We start from the raw sequence: 16,163 nt of genomic DNA on the forward strand, positions 1-16,163 counted from the left end.
CTCCTTGGATCGTCGAGTGCGCCTCCCCCTGCGTTGAAAGCACCTACTCGCGGTAACCCCTTCGAGGTGATCGAGATGCAGCGCCAACGAAGTTGAGCGCCACGGAAGGGTACGTCGCAGCGCAGCTTCCCAGTTCAAAAACTCACGGAACGCACAATCCTGTGCGTGAGGGCCCAACAAAACGCACAGCATTGTGCGAGCAGGCCGCCCAGTCGGCGTCGCCCCCTCACCCCATCTCCAGATGTTGCATGGGTTGTTTTCCATTGAGGTTGTCATGAAGGGCAAAAGGCCACTTGACAGCGCAGCGAATGCCCTCCTCACAGGACACACCCGAGCACGCACGCACAAAGCGGCTGTGCTGAGCGATGCCCTCTTGGAGGTATTCGCAAGCTCATGAAGAGTCACAGGAGTTCACACGACGTCCGCTTCGACATGAAATCGTTTTGGCCGAGTGCAGCTACTGCAGAGGCGGAGTTCCCCGTCACAGCGTAAGCATCGATAGGGCCGGAGCAGGAAACGTGTTAGGGCGCAGAGAACCCGAATAAAGTGTCAGCGCTGAGACGTAGGACAACAAAACATTCTCCACCGCTGCACTCTGTCATCCACCGCAGCCTCGAAGATCATCTTCTAGACAGGAAGAATAGAGATGGCGCGGGTGGTCGAGGAGAGGGAATGGATTGCAGTGAAGCTAACGATTCCGTCTTTTCTGACTTGGTTTCAAAGAAGCGCATGCGAAAGCGAGTAAGAGAGCGCATCGATCGAAGACAGAGAGAGAGCGGTGACCATTCAACTGGCGAAAGGAAAGGGAGAGGAAAAGCACTTGAAGAGCAGCTCTCCTGCGGATGCCGGAGCAGCCGCACCTCCTCGATCGATGACGCCGACTCTCACCGAGGCTGCATAGCTCAAACGGCACTAGTGAAATGCAGAGCGGGTAGCAGAGGCGCTTGGCTCTGCCTCCGCGCATCGGTAAGAAACACCGGAGCTTGTGTTACGAGCAGCCGTGAAGGTGATGAGGAATAAAGCACAAAGATAAGCAGCCCTCCCACCTACCTGAGCGCATCTGTGTGGCGATCAGAGAACGAGAGATAAGACGCAGGAACGAAGAGGGCGCGTGCCAACGGAGTGGTCGGCGCATTGCCACTATTATCCGTAGTCACTAACACAAGGTCATGGCTGTGCCGCGGGGAGCGGATGCCAGAGATTTGTCAGGCAAAGATGATGCACGTCTGGTCACAGAAAACGGCGTATGGCGAAGATCTAGTCCCTGTTCAGGGGTGGCTCTCATCAGACAAGGCGAGGTCGACATTGGCGACGTGCCACCCGGATGCGTCGCAGCACAGTGTTGACGAGCAGCAGGTGTAGAGGCTCATTGGCTGTCCCCGCAAAAAGACTTTAGCGAAGCAAGTCAGTGCGCTGCACTATCGCCATCAGAGATATATGAACGGATTGCATTGACGTATACTCTTTCCACACAGCCGATGTCCGATGCTTCTCCATCCGCGATCAGTTGGCGTGAGAGGCCCAGCATTCATGCCTTCGTTTTGCCCAACTTCTGGCAGGTGCTATCGGTCTCATCTGGCGCACCCATCATGTCACTCAGCTCCTTGAGGGTCGCGCGAGTTTGTTTCTCAAAAAAAGATGCACCTCTTCAGCACATCGTCCAAGTAGACCCCCTATCTTGTCAGCCCGATGTGACAGCTCGACGTAGTCAGGCGAGGGGTATTAGTCCGCGTCAACAAGCTACAATCTGAGTTGCTCAGCATACTCCTGCAGTCGAAGGCCGACCTCCGGACACAGAGTGCTGTTCAGTAGCAGCAAAGACGCCGGATGCCTGACGTGCGACTTGTAGACTTGGAGCGCGCTGAGCAAGACAGGGTGCTGCTGGATAATAGATCACGTCATTCACACCTCACTTGGCTCTTGCTCAGCCGGGTCTTCGGCTACGGGGTAAATGAAATGTGCGCGACGTGGGCTCGGTTTTGAAGAGCTCGTAGGTGAGGGTGTGCTTTCACCGAGACGGGTGAACGCGTGACTGCAGCGTCACGCGGCAGCGCTGGATCAGGGCAAAGGCAACGCCCTTCTCTACGAGCGTCTGCAGATGAATGTATAGCGTCCGCTTGAGCTCCTGCCAATAAAACTTCTGATTCAGCAGGTCACTCTCGTTGAAGCGCCAAATGTACGATGTCCGTGGGACGTTGGCGAGGTGCTCGCTCACGAGCATCTGTCGCTCCGAAACGTGATGCTCGTTCGTCGCGATAGTTTCAGCTGTCCAGATGCCTCATCAGCGGGAGCTCTCTCCGCGGCTGCCCCAGTTCGTCCTGCAGTTTCGAAGTCAAGAGACGTTCTTCGGTCAGAACGTGCGCCTTTGTTTACCGGCACGGACGCGGAAACTCCTCATCCATGACGCGCGTGTGTTCTCCCTGTGCTCTGAGGCAGAGCATTTGGGTCGCATCTCGTAGAAGGGACGGCACGGTCGACGGTGTCGAGAGAGGGAGAGCGGCTGCCGGGTGGTGCAGAGCATCTGAAAAGCGACTATCATTTGCCCGCTGCTCCTCGCGCAGCCCACCCCCACCCCCCCTCCGACGCCGGCATGCACATACACTCCAACTGCCACCAGTCCATGATCCAGGGGCCGATTGGCTTGATGCCAAGGTGCTTCTGGCCGAACAACACTTCTAGCCGAGAGAGACTCCTGGTTGTCTCCAGGAGGGTGACAACAGAGAAGGTAGACCTTCTGCGCTCCTGGATCTCCATGAAACACGCAGCGGTCAGGTCAAGCAAGTCGTGCCTCAGCACTGAAGCTAGCGGGACCTCGTTGAAGGCACCGCTGAGAAAGACGGCATCACCAAGTGCGGCGAACTTTGGTGCGTACTTCGGGCTCAAGGGGATGCACCTCAGGGGAGGTGCTCACTCTAGTAAAATGGGGGAGGCGGGGATGGCGCGTTTCAGCACCTTGCCAGAGCGTGCCAAGATAAGCGCGATGTTCTACAGCAACAGCTCCTTGACGAACTCGTTGGCAATGATGCCCTTCAGCTTCTCGCCCATGCCAGCGCCCACAGCACGAGCCGAATTCACGACCGTGGCCTTGACGCGCCCAAAAAGAGCATGGAACAGGGGGCCCTGCGAAGCGCAAGCCGGCCGTAGGTCACCATGGCGAAACCACGACAAGTGACACGCAGACGACAGGGAGGGGAAGCTACTCAATGTGAGGGGCAGGGGATACCTAAACGAGCAAAATCGGGGTCCAAACGTGGGGAAGAGATGTGGCGCGGCTGCACCACTGAGAAGCAGAACGCTTAGGAGAGCACACACACACACACAGCAGCAGTGGCACAAAGCCGTAGGCGCTAAAAAAATATGCAGAGGCATGGTCACTGACATCGAGAAGCTATAGCGGCATCATTTACGTTGAGAATGCATTTATGGCTGAGCTACGCAGCAGAGAAGTGTGTGGTTCGATTGCAAGCATGACAAAGTGGGGAGTGATGGTGAGGGAAGCCAAACGGAACGGGTTGCATTCATGGCCGACTATGTAAGGCAGAGCACATCTGCTCAGCAGTGTTGACGTGCACTGGATTACCGACGGTGAACATTCGAAAGTCTTCAAGGAATTCCGCAGAGAGGCGTCACACCTACACACACATGTACACACTGACACGCTGGTATAGATGCATCGACGCATTGGTGTGAACACTCCGCGCATCACCTCGAACTCCCTTTCGCCTACTCTTCATCAAACGCTGCACAACAGCCCAAACCCCTTCTCAACGTTGGTTCCCTCGCGTTTCCACCGCTCAGCATCACTATTTTAGCGCCACGAAAAATTTCCTCCGCATTCTTTTACGCCTCCACTAATTCCAGTCCAGCACGAGGCAGATGCCCCTCCACCCCTCCTCCGCCCTCGCGTGCGGCAGGGCCATCGCGTGGTGCCACGCGGCCCGGCAGACACAGAGGGGACGGCAGGGCGCCGCCGCGGCCGAGCGAGCGCGGCCTCTACGCCTACCCCCCCACCGCCCACCGCCCAGCAGGCCGGCCACCAAGTGCCGCATCCACGCCGCGGGCGGCTCAGGCTCCCCCCTAAGCAGAAGGCTGTGGGGGCCGGGTGCGATACGCTCCCGCCATCTGACGGCCTGCCCCGCCACATCGATGGCGCAGGCGCCTCGGCACGGGCAGGGGGGTAGGGCGGCGGCTTTGGCATCCCGGCACCGGCAGCAGTGCAGCACCCCTGAGATGCCTCCGCGCTGTGGCGGTGACCTCGCGGCCATGAGAGGGCGCGCGGCTCATGTGGTTTCGTGACACAGTACACGTACGGTGGTTCACCCACAACGGTCTCTGTGTAAGGGTAGGGTGTGTGGAGGTCTGACTGTGGGACAGATGCAGAGCGAGACAAATCGAACGCGTTAATTGCCCCGTACACGACGCCGCCGGCGACATAGGGCACCGCGTGGGAAGAGAACGAATAGGAGTGCCATGTAGGGGGCCGTGACGAAACACAAAGTGGGGGAGGGCGCTTGTGCGCATACATAATTGCGTTTTCTGCTCGCAGGCATCTTTGTCATCGTCAAAAACAGAGGTTCACTCCTGTGCACGCTCCACGTCAAGGTGGCTGAGGAACCTTTGGATACACAGTAGTTTACATGGCCGTTCAGCGCGTCCGTGCGCCGTCTAGAAGTATCTGTGGGCTTGGGTGTCATCTCTGATGTTCATCTGTCGCTCACGCTTGAGTGTTCCATGGAGCGTCTGCTGCAGAAGGCGCCCTTCCACCGTCTGATTTATGGAGTCGATAGTCTTCGGCTGAAGTGCACGAGTCGCCTTGGCGTTTTTACCGCCACGATGACGAGCGACTATGTTAGAGCCGATTACGGCAATGTCCGTGCCTCCACCATGCACCGCCATCGTCATGGTAGACTTGGCGAACAGCCGGCGGGCATCGTCGCCGTGAAGGACACCGGAGAAGTTGTGGTCTGACATTGGAACGTGCCCCATGTAGCTGACCGCCGCATCCGTCAGGTACTTTGGGGTGCCGCGGAACAACGCATTTGAGGTGCCCATCTGTGTGATGACTTTGCTCTGCACCTTCAGGTCCTGCGATAGTGTCCCCCCCGGCAGTCTCTCCAAAGGGGCGTCGTCGTAGCCGATCTGCTCCTCCGTTTTCGGCTTCAGCTGCATGCATTCCACCAGGTCAAGATAGTTACTCTTGGCCCCGAATTTCTCAAGCGCCACCGCTGGTTGCATCGACCGCGCTTCCATTAGGCGATATGTCGGAGATGGTGGGTGCAGGGAAGGATCCTCCGCGCGCTTGGTACGGATATCCAGCGAGCGCTGCATGTGACCGACCCATCCGCCGCGCCGGTCATCGTCCTCCCGCTCGACTTTTCGCGCCGACGCGTAAAAATCAAGCGAACGCTCCGGCTGCACGTTGCGCGCGGCCGCGTGGGACGTAGACTCCCAGGCGGAAGAGGGATGGTGGTGCAGCGTGTATGGTTGCCCTCCACACTCTTGAAGCTCACCATATGCCGCCCGAACGCCATCCGCGGCAGCGGAAGTACCACGCACATTGGCTACAGCACTTGCCAGAGGCACAGTGTACGACGCGTCGTATGTCGTTTCAACCTTTCGATGAAGTGAGACGCTGGTGGTTGATTTGAACTCCTGTTTCTTGGGGAGGCGGGAAGCCAGGCTGGCGCGCGTGTTCACCGCCGTCTTGCTCACAACCTCGGACATTCTTCTAACGGTGCAGCGAGCGCTATTGAAGAGCCGAATGGCACAGAAAATTCGCCTTGGCGAAGGCGCGACGGGCACGAACTCAACCGCTCGCGGGCCTTGGAAAGACGCTCTTGAGCTTCAGCGGCTGTGAAAAACGGGAAAGGGACGAAAAGAGAGAGGGGAGTGCGTGGAACAGCGATCATCAGAGCATCCTGTGCGCCAAAAGGTCCCCTTGAGGCGCCACTGTGAAATAGCGAGATGCATAGAGGCCTTGAAACCTAGATGTGTGTAACACAAGGGGGGACGTCGCCACTCTCAGCAAAGATAGCTGAGACGACCAATAAGAAGGCGTGCGCCAAAGACGGAGACGGAACGCTTCTCGTCCAACGTGCCACCTTCCCCTTCCTTCCTTTCACCCTCCCACCTCAGTTGCCGGTTGGGTTCCTGTGAGAGGGGATAGGGAGAGCGTGTTGCGCGCTCAAAAAAAAAGGAGTCGGTCCAGTCGCGAGAATATGCAGGCGATTGCCGCTAGCATACACCAATCACTTGCGAGGAGCAGCAGCGCAGGACATCTCGACAACCTCTCAGCGCGCATTGTGTAGTTCCTAAAGGAAGCGCAGACACACACCCGCCTAAGGAGGCGCCCGCACCGGTGCTTTTCTACCGCCGCGCTCTCTCTTCGGGTGGGTGTTGCGCAGACGAGCCTGACGGCAGAAATACGCGCAGAAAAGAGCGACTAACAGCAGCGTCGTCATCCGCCTCGCACTTCTTTTAGTGCTTGTAGAAACACACACCGGTCTTGCTTGACGCAGTGCTCATCAGAGTGGGCAAGCGGTACCAAAAACCTCGCCGCACCGTTTTGGTACGCCTCGATACCCAGCGCCACTGTTCCGGGGAAGCGGCTCCTCCGTGCGCCGACTCATGCGGAGCCCTACGTGCGCTCGGGCCCACGGCTCTTTTTTTGTTACGGAGCTGAAAGAGCGGACTCACGCCCGTCGTTGAAGAAGGCGTCGCGAACGGCGTCCCTCAGGGTGTAGCCAAATATGTTCGCCAGCTCCGCTTCATAGCTTTCCTGCTGCAGCTCGCGTTTGTGCTCTCGCTGCTCGTCCAGCTCTGTCGAAGGCCGGCCTAAGCAGAAAGATACTCCGCCTGGCGTCGCTGCTCCTACTGCATGTAGAAGGGGCGCTACGCCTTTCGGGCGCTCTTCAGCACGTTATCGATTCCACCGTTGCAGCGGTAGTGAAGTTGACCGAGCGGTAGTAATCCTCCCGTCTAGGTCCCTTTCGAGCCGCCTGTGCCGCTGAACATGAGCTGCTCCGCCGCCAAGCAACTGTTGGGGTGCGGGCCACTGGTGGCTGTGCGCGCTGCCGCACCTGCAGTCGACCAATTCCTGAGGTCCTTGACTTCAACACACTCTTCACAATCCGCGCTCGCACTGAGGATGTATCGTGGCAGTGATGCCCCTCTACAGATCCCCCGACTCGGCACAGACCAAGGAAAAACTCGTGTACAAGGTCGAACAGTGGTTGCGCCACCTTTACTGAGGTGCAGTGGGAGCCCGCATCTCCACAACCTTCACCGATGTCGCCGGAAAGAGGGCGCATACATGCGGCCAGCGTGAGAGTGACATTCACTGCCATAGAGAGTTAGTCTGCTGTGTAACCTCAGCGCCCTCGTAGTCCGCTGATCTGCGTTTCGCCCTGTACATTATAAGGGAGTTGCACGACTATCACTGTTACAGCAGCAGCCATGTATTCCAAAGAAGCAACTAGAAAATGATTCACCTCACTACTGACGTTGCCGTAAGGGTGGGGGGAAGAGGAGGCGGCCGCCGGAAAAAAGGGACGCTGCGTCGGGTTGGCGCGGCCCCGAGTCGAGAGATGAGTGTCGAATGAGGGAAAACAGGGAAAAGTGAGCGGCGGGCAATGACGGGGTGCAACACGGAGGTGCAGAAGCGCCCAAGGGAATGGCGCCCAGAGAGAGCACGATAGGCGGCGTTTCGAGCCCGTCGCGCATTTGATTTCGTGCGATGCGCATCACTGTGGCTGTACAGGCGAACAGCTCGTCACGAGAGAGTGAGAGTCACGAGTAAGGCGGTAGTGAAGAGGAATACCAGCGGTTCTTGAGCGGGCGGCCAACAGGTGGTGGTAAGGCAGGTTGGGATGAGCGCCTTAGACATGATTGTAGCCGTGCACCGTCTATGGTCGCAAGCCTTCGGCAGTGGTGCGACGAAGCCCCGTGCAAGTGCCTTCTTGATGAAGCCACTCGTACGCACATACACAAACACATGCACACAGATACGCACACATGTACAGGGACCAGAAAGGTCATCTTCCATGCCCACTCACTGAGGCAATCACACCTTGACGAATAGCCACGAATATGTGCCGTGAGTGCTGCTCCTAATCCGAGTCCTGGTCCCACTCGCTACTCTGCGCGGGCTTTGGCACGTCGACACGCTTGTCGTACACATAGCCCGGATCGCCAGGCCTCACGGCGTTTGCTTTGAAGCGCTCATTCATCACCTCTTTGAACTCCTGCAGGGTGATGTCATCGGCGTCGTTGAGGTCCACGTTTTCAAGCGCTGCTTCGGGGTCGCGATAGAGAAGACCCAGGTCCGCCTTCTGCGGCTTGCTGCCACGCGTTGTGCGGCCACCTGTGAAGGACTCGTGCGTCCTTGTTGGCAGCAACTCCGCGACGGCAGTTTGTGCGACTGCACCAGTCAGGGGTGTAGCCACCGCCAGCACTACAGGGCTCTGCCCTTGAAAGCGCTGGCAACGTATGAGGAGTGACTGAAACTGCGCCTCAGACAGCAGTGCCTCATGCGTCGTCGCCAGCCGTCGAGCAAGTTGCGCAGTCGGCATGTTAGGCCGCAGGTTCGCAGGCAAGTGAATGCGTCGCACGTGCAGCACACCGGCCGGTCTCTCATACTCAATGCAAAGGGTAGGCGGATGAATACGAATGCCTGTTCGCGTGACACGCGCGACAGAGCTCGACATCCGGCACCACCACTGTCGAGGTGTCAGCGCCCTAATCATGAGGCCTTCAATGATGTCAGACACCAGCTCGTCGGCCGCCACCTCGTGCAGCCCCTTCTCCCGAAAGTCAGCGCCTCTTTTCTGAATGACATGGGCGATTAGGTCGGATGGCACGAGGCAGGGAAGAACTGCAGCACTTGTGCGCAGAGCCTCGGCGTACTCGCTCACGTTACAGCCAGCCGGATACAGGCTGGACACCAGTTCCCTGGCATCGTCGATGTCACGCTCGTGTTTCAGGCGCAAATCGTGTAGCATAGATGCGTGGCGGCTACACATCTCCTCATACCAGCGACTCTGTGCGACATGAGAAGCGATATCCGGCAGTGGTGCACCCGACTCGGTGGTCCACTCTACGTGAGTTCGCAGCGCCAGCTCTCGCACTGCTTTCCGCGGGTCGCGTCTGTATTTTCGAAAGAGATGGTGCACGAGAGCCCAAAGCTCCGCTCCCAAGTCGTCCACCGCCATCTGAATGGCTCTCGTACCTGAGACAGCGAGCTATGTGCGGGCTGCTCAGCACTCAGCCAGAAGAATACGTGGGACCCGCTGCAGAGATTGAGCGGTGCTCCCCTCTCTCCTCCTTTCTGTCACCTGGCGGAGAGTGAAGGTCCTTCGCGTGAGGCAGAAGAGTGGAGGGGAATATAGGGAGGAGGTGCGTGGAGATAGAGCGACATAGGAGACAAAGTGGAATCGGCGAAAGGGGTAGTGACAGTGCCGCTGGTCAGTAGTGAATGAAACAATGGGCATTGCCATGGCGGTAAGCCACCTGGAATAGTGAGCGCGCACTGCCCATGTAGGGCACACGCTGCTCAATCACTGGTCCCTCACACCCTTAGGCGGCCGGGGCAGGGGAAAAGGGGGCGTCATGCCGCAGCACACACCCTCCTCCTCCCATGTCGTCCGTTGCTTATCGGTGCCTCGAGACAGCACTCGAGAAACAGATGACTAGTCATGTGATTCGCCGATCGTGAGAGTGGCAGGCAGCACAATGTGTACACACAGGCACGCGAACAGACGTATCAATAAGCGATACAAAGCTGGGCGCCGCAGAAGCTCGCCGAGGGCACAGGATGCTGCCTCGCATATCGCTACACTCTGTGGGCGCCAACGCATCGATGCCAACTTAGCTCACATGCCGGCGCTTTCGACCGCGGCGCTCGTACATGTTGTGGCCAGCGCCACGCAGCACGGGAGGGTCCAGCCAAGCACGCATGCGGTTACACACGAGCCGACGCTCGCGGACTCCTTCGTAGTTCGTTGGTGCTCGCCGGTTTGCGTCAATGCGCGCTAACGTTAGTGTCACGCTTGAAACCAAACGCACTGCTTTCGGTCGTAGCTGAGGTGGAAGGTTTGCCACCAGATCACAATTACTCAGGAATCCAGTCGTCTTGATAGCGATTCCGCTATCGTTCGAGCGCCGACTGCCGAGCCTCGCCACATCGGCGGGGTCCATGATCGACAGATTCGCTACGCTGCCGGAGATGGCGAAGAGCTGTGAGGTGATGCCGGTGCCGAGGAAGGCGCACAGGTTGGGGCAGATGAGCGGCATCGAGCACTGTATGTACTCGAGGAATGTTTGCTTCGCCATCTCGAGGTTCTCAAGCTCCTCACACGCTTCGAGTACGCGGCTCAGCTCCTCCTGAGACAAATCGCGCCCAAACGTCGTCGAAGCGCAAGCCACCACGACCACCAGCAGCTGAGACGGGATGAGCTCGTCCAATTGTGCCACGACAGAACTGAGGTCGACGTTGTTTTGGATTATCTTCACCACCTTGGCGTAGAGAACGCTGTCAGAGAAAAACATGGCAAGCTCGGGGAAGCGTATGCTGTAGTGTGCGCGCAGGAAAACGTGCACACGGCTTTTCTCCACCTCGATGCGCAGCACTAACGAGCTGCAGTCTGACACATACCGGTACTCGGGATCGTCTGATGGAATGGAGTTTTTCCGACGCCCGGTCGTCTGCTCGTAGTCACTCAACCGGCGCAGCATCCCACTCAAGTAGGAGGAGCGAAGTAATTTCGTAACCTCAGTAACACTCTCGTACCGGAGTGCATCATCGTCACTGAGCAGCGGCACTTCATTTTCTTCATATGCTGGGATCTCTTCGAGCGCGGCAGTCGCCACATGTGCATCAAAGCCTTCATCCATTCTCACCAGAGTCACTCTGGCCGCCACAGACTAGAGTACGGCGCAGAAAGGGAGGAAGCGCGCTCGCCACACTGGGGAAGGGGGCGGGGAAGAGAGGGGGGCGGGCGGGCTATTCAATGCGTCCACTGCTAGTATCGTTGCGTTTGTGCACGTGTAGCACGCAACAGCGGCAGACAGCATAACCGTGAAGAGACGTCACGAGGGAGGAGCAGAGATGACGGGGGTCGCCTGCCAAGAGGACAGCGGACAATCAGAGGGAGAGAGCCGCCGCGCCAGTGTTCTAGAAAGTCAGCCGCGAAGCAAAGCTTTCCACCGCGCTCGCCGGCACACCTACCGGCTATCAGCGCAGCCAGGGCATGGCGCGCTGAACGCAAGAGACAGGGTAGCCTGTGGCGTCCGTAACACAGAACAGTGTCGCAGAGAGCACCTCGTCAAGGCGCTACTGCCTCTACCGTCGCTTCGGGGCACGCATGTTCACGCTAGCTATAGAAGAGCCGCTGAGGTCCACGGGAGCCGAGATATGGGAGGGGGGGAGGGGGCACATGCGAGCCCATCGCTCACCGTCGCACTACCAGAGCCGCCGTTTGCATCAGGGAAGAGACGGATGCGGGTGTCTTTGTTTCGGGTAACCGCGGAATGCGGGGGGAGGGGGGCGATCACAGTTCGTATAATGACAGTGGGAGATTGTACATCAACTGGGAGAAAAAGAAGGCACTCGCTCGCGGCGGTGTAGAACGCACACGCCACCACGTCGGGATCCAAGACGCCGAGGTGAGCTGCCCCGCCCACCCCCGCATACGCGCAGCTTTTGCAAAGGCTGTCAAGAGCACTGGGGTTGGGAGAAGAGGGCATCTACGACTGCGGACACCGAGCAGGGGACAGCGAGAGTTGCTTGAGATCGTTGTTCGCCGTCTTCCAGACGCTACGGTAGTGTAGCACTGCATTTCGTCGCCTGTCATTGGCTCCTTTCTCGAGATACAGCCTTTTGGCTACTTGATAGTTGAAGTATGCCTTGGCTTCCTCGATCAAGGCGCGGAGCTCCGCTTCGATCTTACCACTGTGTTCGCTGCTCTGCACCGCCTCAAGACTGCACTGATGCGGCTGTATAAGACCATGATCTATCAGCACACGCCACGCTCGCACGTGCGCCGCGTTCAGAACACGCTCCAGTACTGTGTTCGAAGAGCAGAGAGCTGTGGTCTCTGTCACGTAGCCAAGGTCAACAAGACGTTCGAACAGGAAAAGCTGCTGAGACGTCATTTGGAGATTAGAAGGGAGAATTCTGTCCAGTACCGCCGGAAGGGCATCCCATAGCGCATCCGCCACGTCGAAGTCGATGGAGACAGGAAGGGCGCCTCCCACTGTTGCGCGGCACTCCATTACATCCAGAAGCAACGACAGCGACTTGGCATCCTGCTCTATCGCGGCCGTCTTCCACACCTCCACTCCCGTCTTGCCGCCAAAAGTGTTGCGGATAAAATCGCGGTAGAGGGGAAGGAGAAGCGCTATCGCCGACGCCTGCTGCTCACAGTGGGCGAGAAAGAGTGTAGTGCGGCCACGAAAGTTCCCATGGCAACTGGTTGTGAAGAGGGGGTTAGTGCGAGTGGGGATCAGAAGCTCAGCCCCTAGATCTCGAAGAACACGAATGCAGTCGACGCGGCCGTGCAACGCAGCCAGGTGCGACGGCGTTAGACCACTCGCATTGTAGGTGTCGACGGCGCAGCCACACTCCCTGACCAAAATCCCAATCATGATAGCGAAACCAAAGCTAGCGGCCACGTGAAGGGCGCTGTTGCCGTTCGCATCGCGTAGGCGTGGAATCTGCGCTGCATCTACCTGTGGCACCGCGTTTGCCTCAACGTTTGCATTTTCCGTGCGCACCATATCCGCAACACCCCTGACGCTCATCTTGTATCGGATGAGCTCCATTCCAGGGCTTACGTCGAAAGGGTTATCGCCACGCACAAGAATTAGCAACGAGGCCACGTCGTTAGTGGCCACCAGGTCAAACAGATCGCGCTGGGGGAGCCGGTAGGCGGGTGCCGAAGCCCTCGCAGGTGCCTCCACCACGCTCGTCATCCCTACTTCGCAGTGCAACAGTCAAGATGAGAAAGTGAACGAGCAACGAGAGGCCGTCACCGCCTTAGCACGCGTGTCCACTGAATTGCAAGCGGTGCCCAAATGGGCGAACCACTTGTCAAGGCGCCCTTGCGCCCCTTCTTCCTGTAGCGGCACGTCGAGGAGGGTCGACTTGAGACAATGGAAAACAGACGACCTTCCCCGTTGCCCTTTGATGAAGGAGAGAGGTTTAGCACACAGTGAAAGCAGTTGTGGAGAGGCGCTTCCCTCTAATGAAATGTCCCGAGGGTAGTCGAAGCAGAAAACAACGCACAGAGCAGTATCAGAGAGGGATTCAGGGATTGGGAAGAAAGCAGATGCCCATGCGAGAAGCAGAGGTGGAAAGGTGCGGGCCGAGAGACCACACGAAAGGTTCGTTGTCGCCACCTCTCTCTCTGTCCGCCCCGCTCCTCAGCCACCACTCACCTCACAGCCCGCAAAACGCCCCGTGGGGCGCTCGGAAGTGGAAGTGATCATCCGAGGCGGTATGCATTGTCCGAAGATCACTCTTTCCGCAGAGAATGCGTAGCTCGCTTGTTAGCAACTCGGCTTCCGTCTCTCGAAAGGCTCATGCGCGCAGCAGCAGACGTGAGCAGAAGGGCTCCAAAGAAACGTCGAAGGGGCAAACAACGTGAAGAACAGCAGCGAACTGCACCTCAGCCGCTGCTGCTCCACCCGCTGCTGAGACTCCGCTCCGTGTAGTCTTCCTCACAAAATATGCCGTAGGTGTCGCGTGATGCCACGCCACCCCTCGGACGCCCTGTGGACACGTCGGACGGCTCTTGGTCTGACCTTCTCGCCGACACGTCACTGCGGTCATCGGCGTCATCCGGGTAGTCGTTGCCTGAAAAGTCCTCGGCGTTACTATCGTATTCGTCGTCTTTGCGGTGATCTGGGTAACAGTAGAGGTCCGCCATTGCATCCGCTCTGTCCTCCAAGCACAGCACCTCATCGTATTTCTGCAGCAGCTTCCACATTGCTCCATCTTCGTCCACCTCCACCGATCCCCAGCGCGAGGAAGACGAGGCCGGATCAGTGACTGCGATGCTGTGGTCGCCGACGCTAGACGTGCGGCGGAGCGGCGTGAGAAAGTAGCAAGGGAGCTGCTCATCCTCCTCGCCTCTGCCACGCTTCAGGCGGACTCGAGTGCCCCCGGGAGCATCGTCTTCCGTTATGGCGAATTCACCAAACGCCTCGACCATCGCATCACTCTCCGTTGCCTTCGAATCCAATATGAAGAGTTCCATCGCAGGGGCACTCACGTCTGCGCTAGACAGGCTATCATCACACTCGATGACCACGCACTGAGCAGTCGCGGTGAGGCGCTCCACTTGAGAACAAGATTTTTGCGCCTGCTGCTTCGCAGACTCTCGCGGAGCAGGCACCTGTCCCTTTCTGGTCGACCGCTCCATTTCGATGCGGGGTAAGCGGCGGAACACGAGCCTGGTACGACTCGAGATGACAGGCTGCAGGACTAACGGCAGGGTGCCCATTTCCGCGCTATCCCATTGCACCCGCACGTGCGTGGGCGGATTTGCCTCCTCAAGAAATCCATCACGCCCGCGCTTGCGGCTAACCTTCAGGTACACTCGCGTCTGTGGCGTGCCGCCCCCACAAGGCGAGAGGTTCATGAGGGATTCTACCGAGGACAGACGTATGAGGGAAGCAGACGTCCTTACCGGGCGAAAACTGCCTTTACAGTCCCGATCGAGCCGCCTGTAAAAAAAAGAGGTCCGCCGGTCGATTTGCTTTTACGCCCCACAAATAATTGCGAAATGAAATAATCACCACTGCACCCTCAGTACAGCGGAGAGGACGCTAATGCCACAAGTGCAGAGAGAGCGGACGTCCCTCACCTCGCATTACGTCGTTACCAGTAGCCAAGCTGTAGCGAAAAAAGCCTCTAAGAAAAAAAATGGGCAAGGCGAAAGAGAGGTGCCGACTACGACGGCATTACTGCCTGCGCTATAAAGGAGCAGCGAGACAAAGGAAAAGCGAAGCACGCACTTACGCATGAAGAGGGGTTAGGGAACTAGCGGATGATGAGGCACACGGTGCACACGCTTAGTTTCCTATTCACGCCACCACCAGACCTTTCTGTCTGCCTTGACACTGTCGCATCTCTCTCCCTCCGCCCCTCAGCACACACGCAGTGTACGGAGCGCAACCAGTTGAGAACCAAAAGACGGCACAACGCCCTCGGCATCTGCTACAATTAGAATTATTCTTTCCTTCCCTGTAGTTTACGTACATGCCCCCTCCCCTACACGTCAGCACATCGCCTATCTGCCAAACCTAGCTCGCCTCGTCGCAGGCGCTGAAAAAGCTAGAGCCCAGAAACCATTGGATAGATACGCCGAACTGACGTGGAATCAGAAGAAATCGTATACGGGAGAAACAGATGGTGCCTCTCCACATCTCTCACTGCATAACCTCAGCAACGTCTTCGCGTGCGGAAAAGCAGATGCGGCCAAATGCTCCCCCTTCACCTCCACTCTTACCTACGCTAAAACGAGGTCAGCTTCACTCCTCCTCCGCCCTCGCGTGCGGCAGGGCCATCGCGTGGTGCCACGCGGCCCGGCAGACACAGAGGGGACGGCAGGGCGCCGCCGCGGCCGAGCGAGCGCGGCCTCTACGCCTACCCCCCCACCGCCCACCGCCCAGCAGGCCGGCCACCAAGTGCCGCATCCACGCCGCGGGCGGCTCAGGCTCCCCCCTAAGCAGAAGGCTGTGGGGGCCGGGTGCGATACGCTCCCGCCATCTGACGGCCTGCCCCGCCACATCGATGGCGCAGGCGTCACCAGCTCCGTGAGCCGCTCCGGCGCGGCGCCATGCACGACCAGGCCGTCACACATCGTGCGCGCTCGACCCTGCACCACCGCCACAGGAGGCTCGGCACGGGCAGGGGGATAGGGCGGCCGCTTTGACATCCCGGCACCGGCAGCAGTGCAGCACTCCTCCTCCGTCATGCGGGTGAGGAGAGGTGAAAGGGAACCCCCAAGTGCGGAATCGCTTTGACGAGGAAAGTCATGTGCAGTCTCCGCATCACACGCTGCATTTATCGAAAGTTTGAGTGCACACGTTGAGCATAAATGTAGGTACATGATGAGCGCTTGAGCCGCCTCGCCGCAGAAAAGGAAGTGAGCCTCGTGGGA

At 58.3% G+C, this 16,163-nt stretch overlaps 5 protein-coding genes across 5 annotated transcripts; all 5 read right to left on the minus strand.

Annotated features, from left to right (window-relative positions):
- Positions 1-4,665: 4,665 nt before the first annotated feature.
- On the minus strand, positions 4,666-5,724 carry LSCM1_02486 (uncharacterized protein; the record flags this gene model as incomplete). Its single annotated transcript, XM_067320069.1, has 1 exon — positions 4,666-5,724. One exon carries the CDS (start codon positions 5,722-5,724, stop codon positions 4,666-4,668), a length of 1,059 nt encoding a protein of 352 aa, XP_067175444.1.
- Positions 5,725-8,108: 2,384 nt separating this feature from the next.
- LSCM1_02487 (uncharacterized protein) lies at positions 8,109-9,209 on the minus strand (the record flags this gene model as incomplete). Its single annotated transcript, XM_067320070.1, has 1 exon — positions 8,109-9,209. One exon carries the CDS (start codon positions 9,207-9,209, stop codon positions 8,109-8,111), a length of 1,101 nt encoding a protein of 366 aa, XP_067175445.1.
- A 655-nt stretch (positions 9,210-9,864) lies between these two features.
- Positions 9,865-10,890, minus strand: LSCM1_02488 (uncharacterized protein; the record flags this gene model as incomplete). Its single annotated transcript, XM_067320071.1, has 1 exon — positions 9,865-10,890. The coding sequence occupies one exon, from the start codon at positions 10,888-10,890 to the stop codon at positions 9,865-9,867; it is 1,026 nt and encodes a 341-aa protein (XP_067175446.1).
- Positions 10,891-11,742: 852 nt separating this feature from the next.
- LSCM1_02489 (uncharacterized protein) lies at positions 11,743-12,969 on the minus strand (the record flags this gene model as incomplete). The annotated part of the gene is made up of 1 exon (XM_067320072.1): positions 11,743-12,969. One exon carries the CDS (start codon positions 12,967-12,969, stop codon positions 11,743-11,745), a length of 1,227 nt encoding a protein of 408 aa, XP_067175447.1.
- A 695-nt stretch (positions 12,970-13,664) lies between these two features.
- Positions 13,665-14,639, minus strand: LSCM1_02490 (uncharacterized protein; the record flags this gene model as incomplete). The annotated part of the gene is made up of 1 exon (XM_067320073.1): positions 13,665-14,639. One exon carries the CDS (start codon positions 14,637-14,639, stop codon positions 13,665-13,667), a length of 975 nt encoding a protein of 324 aa, XP_067175448.1.
- Positions 14,640-16,163: the final 1,524 nt, after the last annotated feature.

Source organism: Leishmania martiniquensis, chromosome 33, assembly GCF_017916325.1.
Source record: "Leishmania martiniquensis isolate LSCM1 chromosome 33, whole genome shotgun sequence".
Classification (NCBI taxonomy): domain Eukaryota; phylum Euglenozoa; class Kinetoplastea; order Trypanosomatida; family Trypanosomatidae; genus Leishmania; species Leishmania martiniquensis.